This window comes from Ciona robusta, chromosome 14, assembly GCF_009617815.1.
Source record: "Ciona robusta chromosome 14, ASM961781v2".
NCBI lineage: Eukaryota > Metazoa > Chordata > Ascidiacea > Phlebobranchia > Cionidae > Ciona > Ciona robusta.
In genome coordinates, this window is record NC_143248.1 from 4279317 (window position 1) to 4293187 (window position 13871).

The following is a 13871-nucleotide window of genomic DNA, read 5'->3' on the forward strand; positions in this document are numbered from 1 at the left end:
GTGTGCATTTCTTGTTAGACAAACACTCTGCTGAGTTGCAGCCAAAACAACAACAGTGTTCTAGAATTTAAGGTCTGAATTTACTCCAGTCATACCAATGGCGCTTATAGATCAGTAAAGTCAAGTTACAGACGAAAACACAACTACAATTACATTTTGCGTGTTTTATCAGACAGTATCGTTTTTTTTTTTATTTATTTAGTGCAGTGGGGTCATTTATTTGTTAAATGGCTGACAATTTAGACAACCCATAAGTGACCATTGGGTTGGAGCAACTGCCGTTAATTGACTTGCACAAAAGCAAACACACCCACAATGTTGGCTGTAGATTCAATTTTAGTGTTTCCGTTCCGTTTTAGCACTATGTATAAATTATATGATATTGTACCTTTACAACAAAAACTGCAGTCATTATTCACCTTTGTCCTTTCGTTAACTTTATGAAATATTGGCCACAATAGCCCATCTCTTGCCATTGCAAACAAATAGCGTGGCACGACAATGAAAATAGCAATCGTGCTCGTGAATACGGACGTTGCGAGTCCAATAAACACGATGTACACGGCCCAGTTTAAACCCTTTTGCTGGAAAGCGTTCGTGAAAGGAGCTGTCACGGATATTTTGTTCCACGGAACCATCAGTGTTATTGCAATAGATGTAAGCACGTATAGGACAGTTATTATTGAAAGGGATATAAGAAGAGCCAGCGGGACATCTCTAAAAACAAAACATACAGTATAGTTTGAGGTAAGATGGTCACTGTTTTTATTTTTTATCGTTTCATTTGGTAATGAACAAAGCATACATGTTACTTTCTACACAACTCAAAACGTATTTAGCGTCTAGGTCTGATAAAGAGAATTTATAAGGGTATAACTATGTACACACTATACCAACATTGCCGGCGCCGTGGAAAAGTGGTTATAGCCGCCTGTCTCTATAGCTCAGAGTATACGGGTTCGAGGCTTAATAATGTTAGTGCCATTGTAGCCGTTTTTGTTTCCTTAGGCAAGACACTAAACTGCAATTGCTCCAACCCAGTGGTTCCTTACGGTTTGTTCTTATTGTCAGCAACACATAAATTCCCCCAAATAATCACCAACAAAGTGACATACATGTAATATGGTAAGCTGGCACAAAGTGTATAAATCAGAACACCCGTGCAAATACGATTGTCGTTGCCCGAATCATGTGAGTATAAATAAGTTCATTTGTTCATTTATTTGTACCTGCCCGGGTTAATAGATTCTTCAGTTGTGGATGCGACGACTTCGTAGCCAACGTATGAGAAAATTAAAACTGCCGTTCCGCTAAGAACACCAGAAAACCCGTAAGGAAAAAATCCACCTTTTACTTCGGTCCAGTTGCGTATGTCTGCGTAATGCAGTCCGGCGCCTATGGAGAATGTGAATGAATGAATGAATGAATTTAACTTATTTACCCTCGCGTGGCGGGACAAGGACAGTCCTTATAACACGAATGTTCTGTTTCACACACCTCGTGCCCGCTTACGAGTTACCACGTATATACTTTGGCTGGGTGAATATTTTTGTACTTTACGATTAAAGAGATTTATATAGTAGGGTAGGGGAAGATCGGACACCTTTAGCACATAATATCCAAATATCCTGATAGTATTTTAAACAGTTAACAACGGTCTTTGGGAGTCGTGAGGATGCGGTTTTAATATATCTTTAAATGTTCTTTGTTTACTACTAAATGGGACAAGAAAATAGAATAAAAAGGTGTCCTATCTTTCCTCACCCTACTATACGTCGTACTATATTCTGGTTTACCAATACTTACATATTATAAACAATATCACGAAAATGTTGATTGAACCCAAAACAATATTTCCCGTTGATGATGATTTGATACCAGAAGCTACTAAACCAACACATAATATCATAAAAGCTGTTCCAATAAAGTCAGGATAACTTGCCAATATCCCACCAGGCAAGGGTACATGTTTTTCCATGTAATTCCTGATCGTGTGGTTCGAGAATTCGTCTATTACTCTGGAAATGTAAGTCTGTTTTCACGACAATGAAAACGATGAGAAAATAAAGTAAGATGGTTGAATGTCACTCAGCGTTGCGGACAACGACAGTCGTTAGAAAAAAAATGTTGTAAATGTTGACAGCAATACAGCAGCCAGCAGTAGTTTTATAAGATTTTGTAATCATACTATTGCGGGTGTAAGTATCCTTGGGCAAGACATTTAACGGCAATGCTTCAACCCAGTGGTTACTAATGGGTTATCTAGTAAACTGCCAACTATAGAGAAAACAACCCCCCAAAATTACATTCGTGATAACCTGTAAGCTGGCACGAGGTGTATGAAACAGAACACCTGTGTTATAACGAAATAATATAATAGTAATCATTGGGGGAAAGCAATGTCGTTTAGTGTCTTGTTCAAAGACGACTACACCTATAAGAGCACAGTGCAGCATGATAAAATTCTACTTCCGTATGGCTTTTTTTCAGTATGGTATGGTATGCATATATAGTAGGGTGGGGGAAGATGGGACACATTTCCATTCTATTTTCTTGTCCCATTTAGTAGTAAACAAAATTCAAAAAAATATATAAAACCGTATATCTACACGACTACCATATACACCGTTGTTAATTGCTTTAAAATACGATTAGGATATTTTTTTGAGCTAAGTTATTCTTACTCAGCTAATGCCCTCCCACCAGATGCGGCACCGACAGCATGTTCAAATGCGACGTTCCAACCAACCAGAAAACCCCATATTTCACCCAGTGTAAAATAAGTGAACTGGTAAGCCGAACCAGTGGCCGGAATTCGGGCACAGAGTTCTAGGAAATTACATGAATAAATGTAACTTATTTACCATCGCGTGGCGGAGCAACGACAGTGGTTATAACACGGGTGTTCTGTTTCACACGCACCTCATGCATGCTTACAAGTTACTAACGTCTGCTCGAGGACACATACGCCCGCAATGGTAGCAGCCTCGAACCCATTACCTCTAGGTTAGAGGCAGACGCGCTAACCACTTTGTATTTTAGGTATGTATATGTACCAAAACGACTAAGAAACATAATGGGAAAACCAAATACAAACCTGCGTAGCAAACTGCCGAAAGTCCAGATGCTATTCCTGCAAGCAAGTAGCTAATAATGACAGACGGTCCACTTGTATTGTGAATCACAGTGCCCGTAGTTACGTAAATACCAACACCGAGCATTGCGCCAAGAGATAAAGCTGTAACGTCGAATAAACGGAGACATCTTCGCAGCTCTGGAAATTAGAACACATTTTAAATCAGCGTTTCATAAACTGGAGTAAATTTGCCACTTTGGGGTAAATTCCTCGTATTTAGGGAGTAAAAGCGTTTAAAATGATGTATAAATCTAATAAGCATCTTTGGTAAAAAATTAAAGCATACAAAAAAGTTTAAGAACCACTGTACTTTAATCACTAATAGAGTTTAGACTTTCAGGAAGTTGCATACAATTAAGTTATATTTTGCCCAAACAAGTGATTGAGTTTACTGTGTACATACACTGCTGCATGCATTTTAAAAGCGCTGCCTCGTACGTAATACAAGACTTAGAAAGAACCAGTTTCCGATTTAGATTGTATTACACCCTGGTTGGTGCAGTTGCCATATGTTTAGCAATTAGTTATAAACCTTAAACTTACGGTCTGTGGTTGAGACTTCAGTCGAGAAACTCTTCTTTCTTACTAAAGCTGTACCGAACTTATGGAGCAAAGATTTGAGCTGTTTCATTGCTGCTTTGGTAGTTGCTGAGGGTAGAAGTTTTAGGCGCTTAAGAAACTAAGCCTATTTCCATTCTTATTTCATGGTGATCTAACTTTACACTGTTTCCTTTGCATATCCTGTGAGTGACTTGTTAGACAATATAGCGGTGGACTGTACTTCGACCACGTTATTCATTGAAATACTTTACCCTAATTTAAACTAATGCATTAAGATTGAGTATTAACTATTGAACAGTCGTGTTGCGTAACTGTAACATCTGATGCAACTTTGTTTATAATTAAGCGACAAATTTTGCGTTTTCCAGAAACTATACTCAGCCCGCCCGTTGGGCGTACTGGCGCAACTTTTCAGTGTAAAACGTTCTTTCATGTTTTTGCTTTCGCACACTTGTTTAATGCTACAAAAGCCCTGCTATGTTTTATGTTAAGAGGGCCGTAGCAGCTTTCTTATACGCGTGCTGTCCTCAAACTTTTCCGTAGCTTGATGCCGCTCGTTTGTGCGCCAATAAAGCAAGTTGTCGACCTAGCGTTATGAAGTCGATATACGTTGAGACGAATGCGAGCTTCAATCGTTTACCGTGCGAACTACACTGTTGAAGAAAACGTCTGAAAATCTCAATACTCTGTGTATCCGGTGTGCATTTCTTGTTAGACAAACACTCTGCTGAGTTGCAGCCAAAACAACAACAGTGTTCTAGAATTTAAGGTCTGAATTTACTCCAGTCATACCAATGGCGCTTATAGATCAGTAAAGTCAAGTTACAGACGAAAACACAACTACAATTACATTTTGCGTGTTTTATCAGACAGTATCGTTTTTGCTACAGCAATAGAGGCAAAGCGCATTTGGCGTAAAAAGATTAAAAAATTATTCACCTATTTTGGGTCAAACTGTACCTAATTAGGTTTTGACCGAGAATCGTTAAAAATTCAAGCAATGTATCGTGTAAAATCAAATGTAAAGCTGCTTAATATGGGAAAATTAAAACGTAAAAAGTGCTGTGCTGTTTAAGTGTAAATGTGCACGAAAAGGCTAAAAACGTGTGCAAGATGTGGACAGAATAGCTTTGACACACTTATACCATATCCTTTAGCAAGTAATAGTTAATCCAAGTTCTTTTATATGTAATCACACGCGTTCTGCACAAGACGAAACTTCTGCCTGAAAAGCTGACGATCTGAGTTGTAACCATCGTCAATATGCACGGCGTCGCTCGGTGTCCAGTCGCCACCCCATCGAAGTCCAGCTCGTTTTAAATTGTTAATCAAACAGTTGGCGTAAGGGTTTCTTTGCCCTGTAGGATAAATATAGTAGGTTGGGGAAGATGGTACAAGATTTGTTTTATTTTGTCAAAACATTCAAAAAAATTTATAATTGAAGTCTCGCGTATATAAAAGAACGATGCTAGTTGTTAAAAAATCATGTATGCTCGATAGAAATACGGACATCATGTTCTGTTATGTATATACAGTAGGGTGGCATTTGGTAGTAAACAAAGAACATTCCAGGAATTTCTCACGATTTCCATACACCGTTGTTAATGGTTTTAAACACGATCAGAATATTTATATATTATGTGCTAAAGGTGTTCTGACTTCCCCACCCTACCATATTTATATATAAACTCTACACGCGTTCACATTCCAAACCTTCTAAACAAATCATGTTGCACCATCCAATAGGAGTAGCTAAATTGAATGCAATGGCGTGCCCAATGAGGTAATTGCTGAACCTTGCAGGTCGAATGCTTCCATCCAGATTTGGCCTTCGCTTTTTGAAAGAATGTATCACATGAACCTAAAAATACGCCATTTAGTTCTCGTCTTGTGGGGAAAGATAAGATACTGTTAGTACCTATAAAACCACTCTTTCCTAATCGGGTTTTGTATTTTCTAATCGGGTAACAGTTAATAACGCTCTTTTGAAGTCGTCGGCATGCGGTTATTTAATTCGGTAAGTATTCTTCGTATAAACGATCAAAAAAATTCAAATTTAAAAATATTCCCTTAAATAAAATCACTCACAAAGTTACATACGTAGTAACTCGTAAGCAGACAAGAGTTGTGTGAAACAGAACACCCGTGTTCTAACGATCGTCCTTACCCCGCCACGCCAGTATGAATATATAGCTTGTATTCATATATATAATATAGAAAGGTGTTTACCACTACATCGCATATGACTGCGTAACTATGGACTTGTGTCATAGATGGAACGAATTCTGGATGTACTACGATCATTCTGTCGTTCAATCCAATTACTTTCTTTGTCTTGTATTTTACCAAAGGACAATCTGAAAAATAAAGCAAGATACGTTGATTTAAATTACACAACAAAAGATTTAACCATTACTTGCTATTTGTAAATTTTATACAGTTATCATACCGTACGCCTCGGTGGCCTAATGGATAAGGCATTGGCCTCCTAAGCCAAGGATTGTGGGTTCGAGTCCCACCCGAGGTGTTATGCTTACCTTTTGTTCGCGAGATTAAATTTATCAAGTAAACGGCAAAACAAAGTTTAATTTATGTAGTCTTACGCAAATGGTGGGGACGCAAACTAAACTTTAATATTTCCCAAATTTTAGCATATTTGTTAATAATGTAATATATTACACGATCTATAAAAACTCAATTAAAAAGGTGGGAACATGCGCCTCGGTGGCCTAATGGATAAGGCATTGGCCTCCTAAGCCAAGGATTGTGGGTTCGAGTCCCACCCGAGGTGATAATTATTTTATATATTTCCAAATAAACGAAATAGTAATTCTGTGCAATGGAATTCGCGAGGATGAGGTTTGTACGATAAAATAGAGTGAAAAGATGTCCCATCTTCCCCACCCTACTATAAAAGCTGATTACCTCCAGCTATTGGTGTAACCGGTGTGGTTGGTGGTCTCGCAGGCTCACAACACTTTCTTGAGGTTGGTCCGCCACATTTTCCAGCTACGTATTCTCCATCACACGAATTTCCTATATTTTTACATTCTCCCTCCGATGCTGTACACAAGGCATCCCCCAGTCTCCAAACCTGTTCCGTAGCCAAACCTGCGAAACAACATACGAGATAAAATCGATATGGCCTGGCCATCTAAAACGTTTAAAGTATATTGTTATGTGTAGTAGAACATTGTATAGTTGCGATATTAATAATAAATGTTTAATTTTATTTATAGTAGGGTTGGGAAGACGGGACACCTCTTAATTTTATTTTCTTGTCTCATTTGGTAGTAAACAAAGAACATTCAAAGAATTCTAAAACCATATTCTCAAAAACGACTCTCCTAGGCCGTTGTTAACTGTTTAAAACACGATCGGGGTGTTTGGATATTATGTGCTAAATAAAGGTGTCCCATCCTATTCACAAAACTATAATAACGTGGGAATACACAAACACACCGGAAAGCAATTTTGAAATATTAATCTTGTTTTGTCGCATACAAAATGCCCAAGGCATATTATGCGGCTATTGTGACATTTCTATATCAAATACGACAAAGATATCAAATCATGTTCTTCCACTTTTCGGGACTTGTTTTTATAATTTAGTTCGTACATACCATGTGGTATAATTTGACACACGACACATACTTTTGAAAGACATTTTACGAGAACGTGTAGTGGTGCTCGTTCAATTTTTAGACTTAAAAATAATCGTTAAGGAAAAATATTGTCTAATTTAACCACAATTATTTAGTAATGTAACACGCGCCTCGGTGGCCTCGGTGGCCTAATGGATAAGGCATTGGCCTCCTAAGCCAAGGATTGTGGGTTCGAGTCCCACCCGAGGTGGTATTACTTTTTCCTACTTCCAACTTCCAACTTTAAGGGAACGAAACTTATTAAACACTTTACTCCAATTTTAATATAAACAATGCATCAGTCTTATTTTGTACAGTTAGAAAGATTTGAACACGGTAACTTTTTGATAATCTAATATTTTGAACTTTTTGTGACGTAAGACCTGCGTAAGCCTCGGTGGCCTAATGGATAAGGCATTGGCCTCCTAAGCCAAGGATTGTGGGTTCGAGTCCCATCCGGGGTGATTATTTTATTTTTCCAGTTTTATATATTTAATTAGCAGGTGGCAAACTACCCAACAATTAGTTATAGAAAGCTTTTACGCGAATAATGGCGATGCAAACTTAACATTTGTTGGGCTAGAAGGTATATTTTAAACTAAAAACGTTTTTACTTTCTTTAATAGACAAGTATTGCTAATTCAATTGCGATTATTTCATTGTTATACGCGCGCCTCGGTGGCCTAATGGACAAGGCATTGGCCTCCTAAGCCAAGGATTGTGGGTTCGAGTCCCACCCGAGGTGGTACAATGAGTGTTGTTTTAACATTGCACTATTTGTATATTAGTACTTTAAACTTACAGAATAGCATAATTTTATGTTTGAAGCACTATCAAAGCTTACATTTAAGTTTCTATTTGTCAAAATCGTCATTAAGTTTAACTTATTGACGTAACTAAAAAATATACTTGTCGAAACACGCGCCTCGGTGGCCTAATGGATAAGGCATTGGCCTCCTAAGCCAAGGATTGTGGGTTCGAGTCCCACCCGAGGTGCTCTGATAATTTTTTTTTATCTTAGCAACTATATGCCAGACAACAACAGTGATAGCACGCATGTTAAGGTTTTATACTCCAGGTGCCCGCTTAACAAGTAATCACATTTTAACTTTGTGGGTGATTGTTTTTATGCATAGCTGATTAGGAAAAACATTTTAATGAACACTTGATTAGTATCTTACCCAATGCTATACAAGCCCACATCGGTACGGAAGCGAAGAGCCATGAACCCGTATCACTATTCCGCGGCGCCATTACTTATCTTACCGTACAGTACAATACATATAGAGCCATTAAACTTACATGCTGCATCACACATTGCGCAACATCTTCTATCCACCCCACCAAGACATAAACCACTCTTCCAGGAAGCCAAACATTTCGTAATGGGCCATTCTAAACATTCGCCTCCAGTATTGGTACATGCAGTGTCCGCATCTAGGTCAAAATAATTTGTGTCGATTTTGGGAAATCAAGAGCAGTTTTCATAATCTATATCTTTAACAGTGAACGGGCAAATGTTGCTTATTAGACTCATTTTATTGGATAGACAGAACGCCTTTAGCACATATTATCCAAATATCTTGATCGTGTTTTAAACAATTAACAACGGTCAGTGGGAGTCGTAAGGATACGTTATTGAATTCTTAGAATGTTCTTTGTTTACTACCAAATGGGACGGGAGAATTAAATGAAAGGTTGTTCTATCTTACCACAACCCTATAATATTAAACCGCTAATTAACATATTCTCGAAAAAATACGGTCGCAAGTTTTACTAGTTTTTTAAGAACCATATGTTAACTACTAAAACTGTCAACGGTATAAATAATGAAGCAGTTCCACAACCCCCAAGACCTAAATATCACAATAGATAATTAAAACAAAAATTAATTGCCAATATGGATAACGCAGTTACACTATACTTTACCTGCAGCGGCGAGAAAACTGATTGCGACAACTAACCAGATCATAATAACACCCTGTTATCCGAACTACTTATTCTGTTGGTTTATCCAAAACACAATACGTTACAAATTGGGCTACCGATCGCGTGGCAAACCAGTCGTCCGCGTGCCCTCGAGCCTAAACCAAAATGTGGTTATTGAACGAATCGGCGAAGACGTCATAAGCTTAAAGCTTCAAATTGTGTAAGATTTGTATCAAGTAACACTAAACATCGGCAAAAGGCGACGGGCAGACGGCCAATGTTTTAAAACTGGTACAGGTCAGTGCATGGTACTCAAAGGAAAGTAACTAATTTATCCTCGCGTGGCGGGCAACGGATGTCGTTGTAACACGGGTGTTCTGTATCTTACCCCTCGAGTCCGCGTGTACGAATTACCATGTATGTATAACTTTGTGGGTGATTATTTGGGCGAGTATTTTATTAATTTGTCAGTGCCTCGGTGGCCTAATGGATAAGGCATTGGCCTCCTAAGCCAAGGATTGTGGGTTCGAGTCCCACCCGGGGTGGTGTACTTTAGTTGTAGCAAATAACTAAACAATATGTTATTTGGGTATTTTTTACGTAAATAGTAGCGACGCAAACTTAATTTTAATAATCTACAAACATAAGTGTAGTTGTTACTGACTTAATTAACTTTTCTCTAGATCGTGTATTATATTAAATCGTGTGTAGTTGTTCAGTCTTACTTTTCAGTCTTAGTCTTACTGACTAAACAACTACACACGATTTAATATAATAAATACACGATCTATAGAAAAGTCAATTAACAACATCGAGACACGCGCCTCGGTGGCCTAATGGATAAGGCATTGGCCTCCTAAGCCAAGGATTGTGGGTTCGAGTCCCACCCGAGGTGTTAGAAGTAATACTTTTTAACGTTGCACTATTTATATAGTAGGGTGGGGGAGGATGGGACACCTCTTAATTTAATTTTCTTGTCACATTTGATAGAAAACAAAGATCAATCAACGAATTATAAAACCGTATCCTCACGAATCCCATAGACCGTTTTTATTGGTTAAAACACAATCAAGATAATTGGACATTCTTTGCTAAAGTTGTCTCATTTCCCCTAACCCTACTATATAAATAGTGCAACGTTAAAAAATATTACTTCTAACACCTCGGGTGGGACTCGAACCCACAATCCTTGGCTTAGGAGGCCAATGCCTTATCCATTAGGCCACCGAGGCGCGTGTCTCGATGTTGTTAATTGACTTTTCTATAGATCGTGTATTTATTATATTAAATCGTGTGTAATTGTTTAGTCAGTAAGACTAAGACTGGAAAGTAAGACTGAACAACCACACACGATTTAATAAAATACACGATCTATAGAAAAGTTAATTAAGTCAGTAACAACTACACTTATGTTTGTGGATAATTAAAGTTAAGTTTGCGTCGCTACTATTTGCGATTACTATCAAAACTTACATTTCAATTTTTAATTCTCAAGACAGGGCACCTATGGTTTAATTTATTGTCGTAACTAAAATATATACTTGACGAAACACGCGCCTCGGTGGCCTAATGGATAAGGCATTGGCCTCCTAAGCCAAGGATTGTGGGTTCGAGTCCCACCCGAGGTGTTCAAATATCACACAATACACTGTGCGTGTACTTTTATTTCCTTATAATTTTTTAAACCAACTAATCATTTTCAAATCAGTCTAGCTTAAAATGAACAAATCCACAATATATTAGTTTTACCTACCCGCAGTAATTGATAGAAGCAGCCATCTCCTTTTTAAGTCAGCACAGCAGCATGGCGGAGGTTACATATCGTTTCACTTCAAACGCTTCCTATTTTCGATTAATTTTCAAGCAAGTCAGTTCCCACTACATTTACCTGGAATAAAATGTCAAAACGTATGTTACTTCTGCCACTAGGCATAATGTAGGTAATCTTTCAACGGCTAATCTAGTGTGAAAAGGGTGATTCCCTGATGTAGTCGTGCCGGGTGGCAGTTGAAACGTCGAAAATACACCACGTTTTCATACCAAACAAGTAGTTGAAAGATTAATTAAAATATTAAAGTTATAACTTATTGGTTTAACAAACTAGAGTACATTCTATACAGTGAAACACACTGTACAAACTAAATCCAAACGTTTCACTGCTGATGTTAGAACTCTTATCAGAATTGCTGCTAGCTGCTAATCATTATTTACGCTTGCCACGCCGACAAGTGAAACATTATCAGCACCGCTTTAAAAATTTAAATAACATTCGTTAATATAAAGATAATGTCAAGTAAAAGACAGAAAATGCTTCGTGATGTACACGCCTCGGTGGCCTAATGGATAAGGCATTGGCCTCCTAAGCCAAGGATTGTGGGTTCGAGTCCCACCCGGGGTGGTATATTTTAACTGTAGCAAAGATCTAAATAATATGCTGTGGGGAAAGATTGGACACCTCTTTATTCTTTTTTCTTCTCGCATTTGATAGAAAACAAAGAACAACCAAAGAATTATAAAACCGTATCCTCACGACTTCCATAGACAATTGTTAATTACTTAAAACACAATCAGGATATTTGTACATTCTGTGCTAAAGGTGTCTCATCTCCCCCTGCCCTACTATACATTAGTTCTTCAAACTTAGAGAAATAGAACAATTAGGCTATGTTTAAATTACTATCAAAACTTACATTTCAATTTTTAATTCTCAAGACAGGGCACCTATGGTTTAATTTATTGTCGTAACTAAAAAATATATTGGACGAAACGCGCGCCTCGGTGGCCTAATGGATAAGGCATTGGCCTCCTAAGCCAAGGATTGTGGGTTCGAGTCCCACCCGAGGTGTTAACATTCCGAACATTTAACTGTGCGCATACTTTTATTTCTTTTTAATTTTTAAACCAACTAATCATTTTCAAATCAGTCTAACTTAAAATGAACAATTCCACAATATAAAAGTTGAACCTACCCTCAGTAATTGATAGAAGCAGCCATCTCCTTTTTAAGTCAGCACAGCAGCATGGGGGAGGTTTCATATCGTTTCACTTCAAACACTTTTTATTTTCGAATAATTTTAAAGCAAGTGAGTTCCCACTACATTTACCTGGAATAAAATGTTAAAACGTATGTTACTTCTGCCACTAGGCATAATGTAAGTAATCTTTCAACGGCTCATCTGGTGTGAAAAGGGTGATTCCCTGATGTAGTCTTGCCGGATGGCAGTTGAAACGTCGGAAATACACTACATTTTGATACCGAACAAGCAGTTGAAAGATTAATTAAAATTTCAAAGTTATAACTTATTGGTTTAACAAACTAGAGCACATTCTATACATTGAAACACACTGTACAAACTGAATCTAAACGTTTCACTGCTGATGTTAGAACTTTTATCAGAAGTGCTGCTAGCTGCTAATCATTATTTACGCTTGCCACGCCGACAAGTGAAACATTATCAACACCGCTTTAAAAATTTAAATAACATTCGTTAATATAAAGATAATGTCAAGTAAAAGACAGAAAATGGTGGGTGATGTACACGCCTCGGTGGCCTAATGGATAAGGAATTGGCCTCCTAAGCCAAGGATTGTGGGTTCGAGTCCCACCCGAGGTGATAAATTTTGTAATCCAGTTTATATATAGGTGTTTTTGACAGTATTTTCTAACATTTAATACTAAAGTTTAGCATGACCAGAAGAACTCAATTTGGCTTTGTTGCTATTGAAGGCCACAGAAGTCATGAAGACACGGTTTTAGAAATATTTGTATGTTCTTTTGTTTACTACCAAATGGGACGAGAAATAGAATGATAAGGTGTCCTATCTTCCCCCGGTCTACTTTATTTCACCAAACGAAGAGAATTGTTGTTCATTAAGTTACATCCTTTTTTAGATTATCGCATAACTTTGAATATTTTCGCCATGTAACGTTTAAAAATAAGTTTCCATATTACAAAACAAATATAGTACTTTGAATTTATAATCTTAGTTTGACTGATAAGTTTAAATAAAAGCCAGAAAATGGTTAGTAGTGTGTGCGCCTCGGTGGCCTAATGGATAAGGCATTGGCCTCCTAAGCCAAGGATTGTGGGTTCGAGTCCCACCCGAGGTGTTAACATATGGCGCATTTAACTGTGCGCATACATTTTATTTAGTTTTCAAACCGCCTGTTAATTTCCAATTCACAGCCTAAAAATGAAATATCTTACCATACATAAGTTTTACCTACCCGTAGTAAACGATACAAGCAGCCATCACCTTCTTAAGTCAACACAGCAACATGGCGGAGGTTTCATATCGTTTCACTTTTAAAAAATTATATTTTCGAGTATATCTAAATCAAGTCAGTTCCCACCACATTTACCTGGAATAAAATATCAAAACTTATGTTACTTCTGCCACTAGGCATAATGTAAGTAATCTTTCAACGGCTCATCTGGTGTGAAAAAGGTGATTCCCTGATGTAGTCTTGCCGGATGGCAGTTGAAACGTCGGAAATACACTACATTTTTGATACCAAACAAGCAGTTGAAAGATTAATTAAAATTTCAAAGTTATAACTTATTGGTTTAACAAACTAGAGCACATTCTATACATTGAAA

The 13871-nt window shown here is 37.6% G+C and overlaps 2 protein-coding genes and 14 non-coding genes across 17 annotated transcripts; 13 read left to right on the forward strand and 3 right to left on the reverse strand.

Annotated features, from left to right (window-relative positions):
• Positions 1 to 58: 58 nt before the first annotated feature.
• Positions 59 to 4310, reverse strand: LOC149725159 (cationic amino acid transporter 4-like). The gene is made up of 6 exons (XM_089892202.1): positions 3680 to 4310; positions 3098 to 3274; positions 2685 to 2829; positions 1807 to 2018; positions 1230 to 1395; positions 59 to 717 (listed from the first exon to the last, which is right to left on the reverse strand). Exons 1-6 carry the CDS (start codon positions 3765 to 3767, stop codon positions 282 to 284), a joined length of 1224 nt encoding a protein of 407 aa, XP_089748328.1. The 5' UTR covers positions 3768 to 4310; the 3' UTR covers positions 59 to 281.
• Positions 4311 to 4452: 142 nt separating this feature from the next.
• LOC149725160 (uncharacterized) lies at positions 4453 to 11147 on the reverse strand. 2 transcript variants are annotated; one of them, XM_089892208.1, is made up of 6 exons: positions 11024 to 11147; positions 8644 to 8778; positions 6623 to 6808; positions 5927 to 6054; positions 5411 to 5558; positions 4453 to 5055 (listed from the first exon to the last, which is right to left on the reverse strand). In XM_089892208.1, the coding sequence occupies exons 2-6, from the start codon at positions 8657 to 8659 to the stop codon at positions 4880 to 4882; spliced, it is 654 nt and encodes a 217-aa protein (XP_089748334.1). In that variant the 5' UTR covers positions 8660 to 8778; positions 11024 to 11147; the 3' UTR covers positions 4453 to 4879. The 2 variants fall into 2 exon arrangements, with proteins under 2 accessions (XP_089748334.1, XP_089748333.1); XM_089892207.1 differs by lacking the exon at positions 11024 to 11147 and adding an exon at positions 9271 to 9437.
• Trnar-ccu (transfer RNA arginine (anticodon CCU)) lies at positions 6152 to 6224 on the forward strand. The gene has a single exon. It is a non-coding gene; the product is annotated as a tRNA-Arg (tRNA).
• Trnar-ccu (transfer RNA arginine (anticodon CCU)) lies at positions 6416 to 6488 on the forward strand. Its single transcript has one exon. It is a non-coding gene; the product is annotated as a tRNA-Arg (tRNA).
• On the forward strand, positions 7480 to 7552 carry Trnar-ccu (transfer RNA arginine (anticodon CCU)). The gene has a single exon. It is a non-coding gene; the product is annotated as a tRNA-Arg (tRNA).
• On the forward strand, positions 7733 to 7805 carry Trnar-ccu (transfer RNA arginine (anticodon CCU)). The gene has a single exon. It is a non-coding gene; the product is annotated as a tRNA-Arg (tRNA).
• On the forward strand, positions 8014 to 8086 carry Trnar-ccu (transfer RNA arginine (anticodon CCU)). The gene has a single exon. It is a non-coding gene; the product is annotated as a tRNA-Arg (tRNA).
• Trnar-ccu (transfer RNA arginine (anticodon CCU)) lies at positions 8265 to 8337 on the forward strand. The gene has a single exon. It is a non-coding gene; the product is annotated as a tRNA-Arg (tRNA).
• Positions 9743 to 9815, forward strand: Trnar-ccu (transfer RNA arginine (anticodon CCU)). Its single transcript has one exon. It is a non-coding gene; the product is annotated as a tRNA-Arg (tRNA).
• Trnar-ccu (transfer RNA arginine (anticodon CCU)) lies at positions 10093 to 10165 on the forward strand. The gene has a single exon. It is a non-coding gene; the product is annotated as a tRNA-Arg (tRNA).
• Positions 10430 to 10502, reverse strand: Trnar-ccu (transfer RNA arginine (anticodon CCU)). Its single transcript has one exon. It is a non-coding gene; the product is annotated as a tRNA-Arg (tRNA).
• Positions 10826 to 10898, forward strand: Trnar-ccu (transfer RNA arginine (anticodon CCU)). Its single transcript has one exon. It is a non-coding gene; the product is annotated as a tRNA-Arg (tRNA).
• A 448-nt stretch (positions 11148 to 11595) lies between the features above and the next one.
• On the forward strand, positions 11596 to 11668 carry Trnar-ccu (transfer RNA arginine (anticodon CCU)). The gene has a single exon. It is a non-coding gene; the product is annotated as a tRNA-Arg (tRNA).
• A 374-nt stretch (positions 11669 to 12042) lies between these two features.
• On the forward strand, positions 12043 to 12115 carry Trnar-ccu (transfer RNA arginine (anticodon CCU)). Its single transcript has one exon. It is a non-coding gene; the product is annotated as a tRNA-Arg (tRNA).
• A 696-nt stretch (positions 12116 to 12811) lies between these two features.
• Trnar-ccu (transfer RNA arginine (anticodon CCU)) lies at positions 12812 to 12884 on the forward strand. The gene has a single exon. It is a non-coding gene; the product is annotated as a tRNA-Arg (tRNA).
• Positions 12885 to 13308: 424 nt separating this feature from the next.
• Positions 13309 to 13381, forward strand: Trnar-ccu (transfer RNA arginine (anticodon CCU)). Its single transcript has one exon. It is a non-coding gene; the product is annotated as a tRNA-Arg (tRNA).
• The last annotated feature ends 490 nt before the right edge of the window (positions 13382 to 13871 follow it).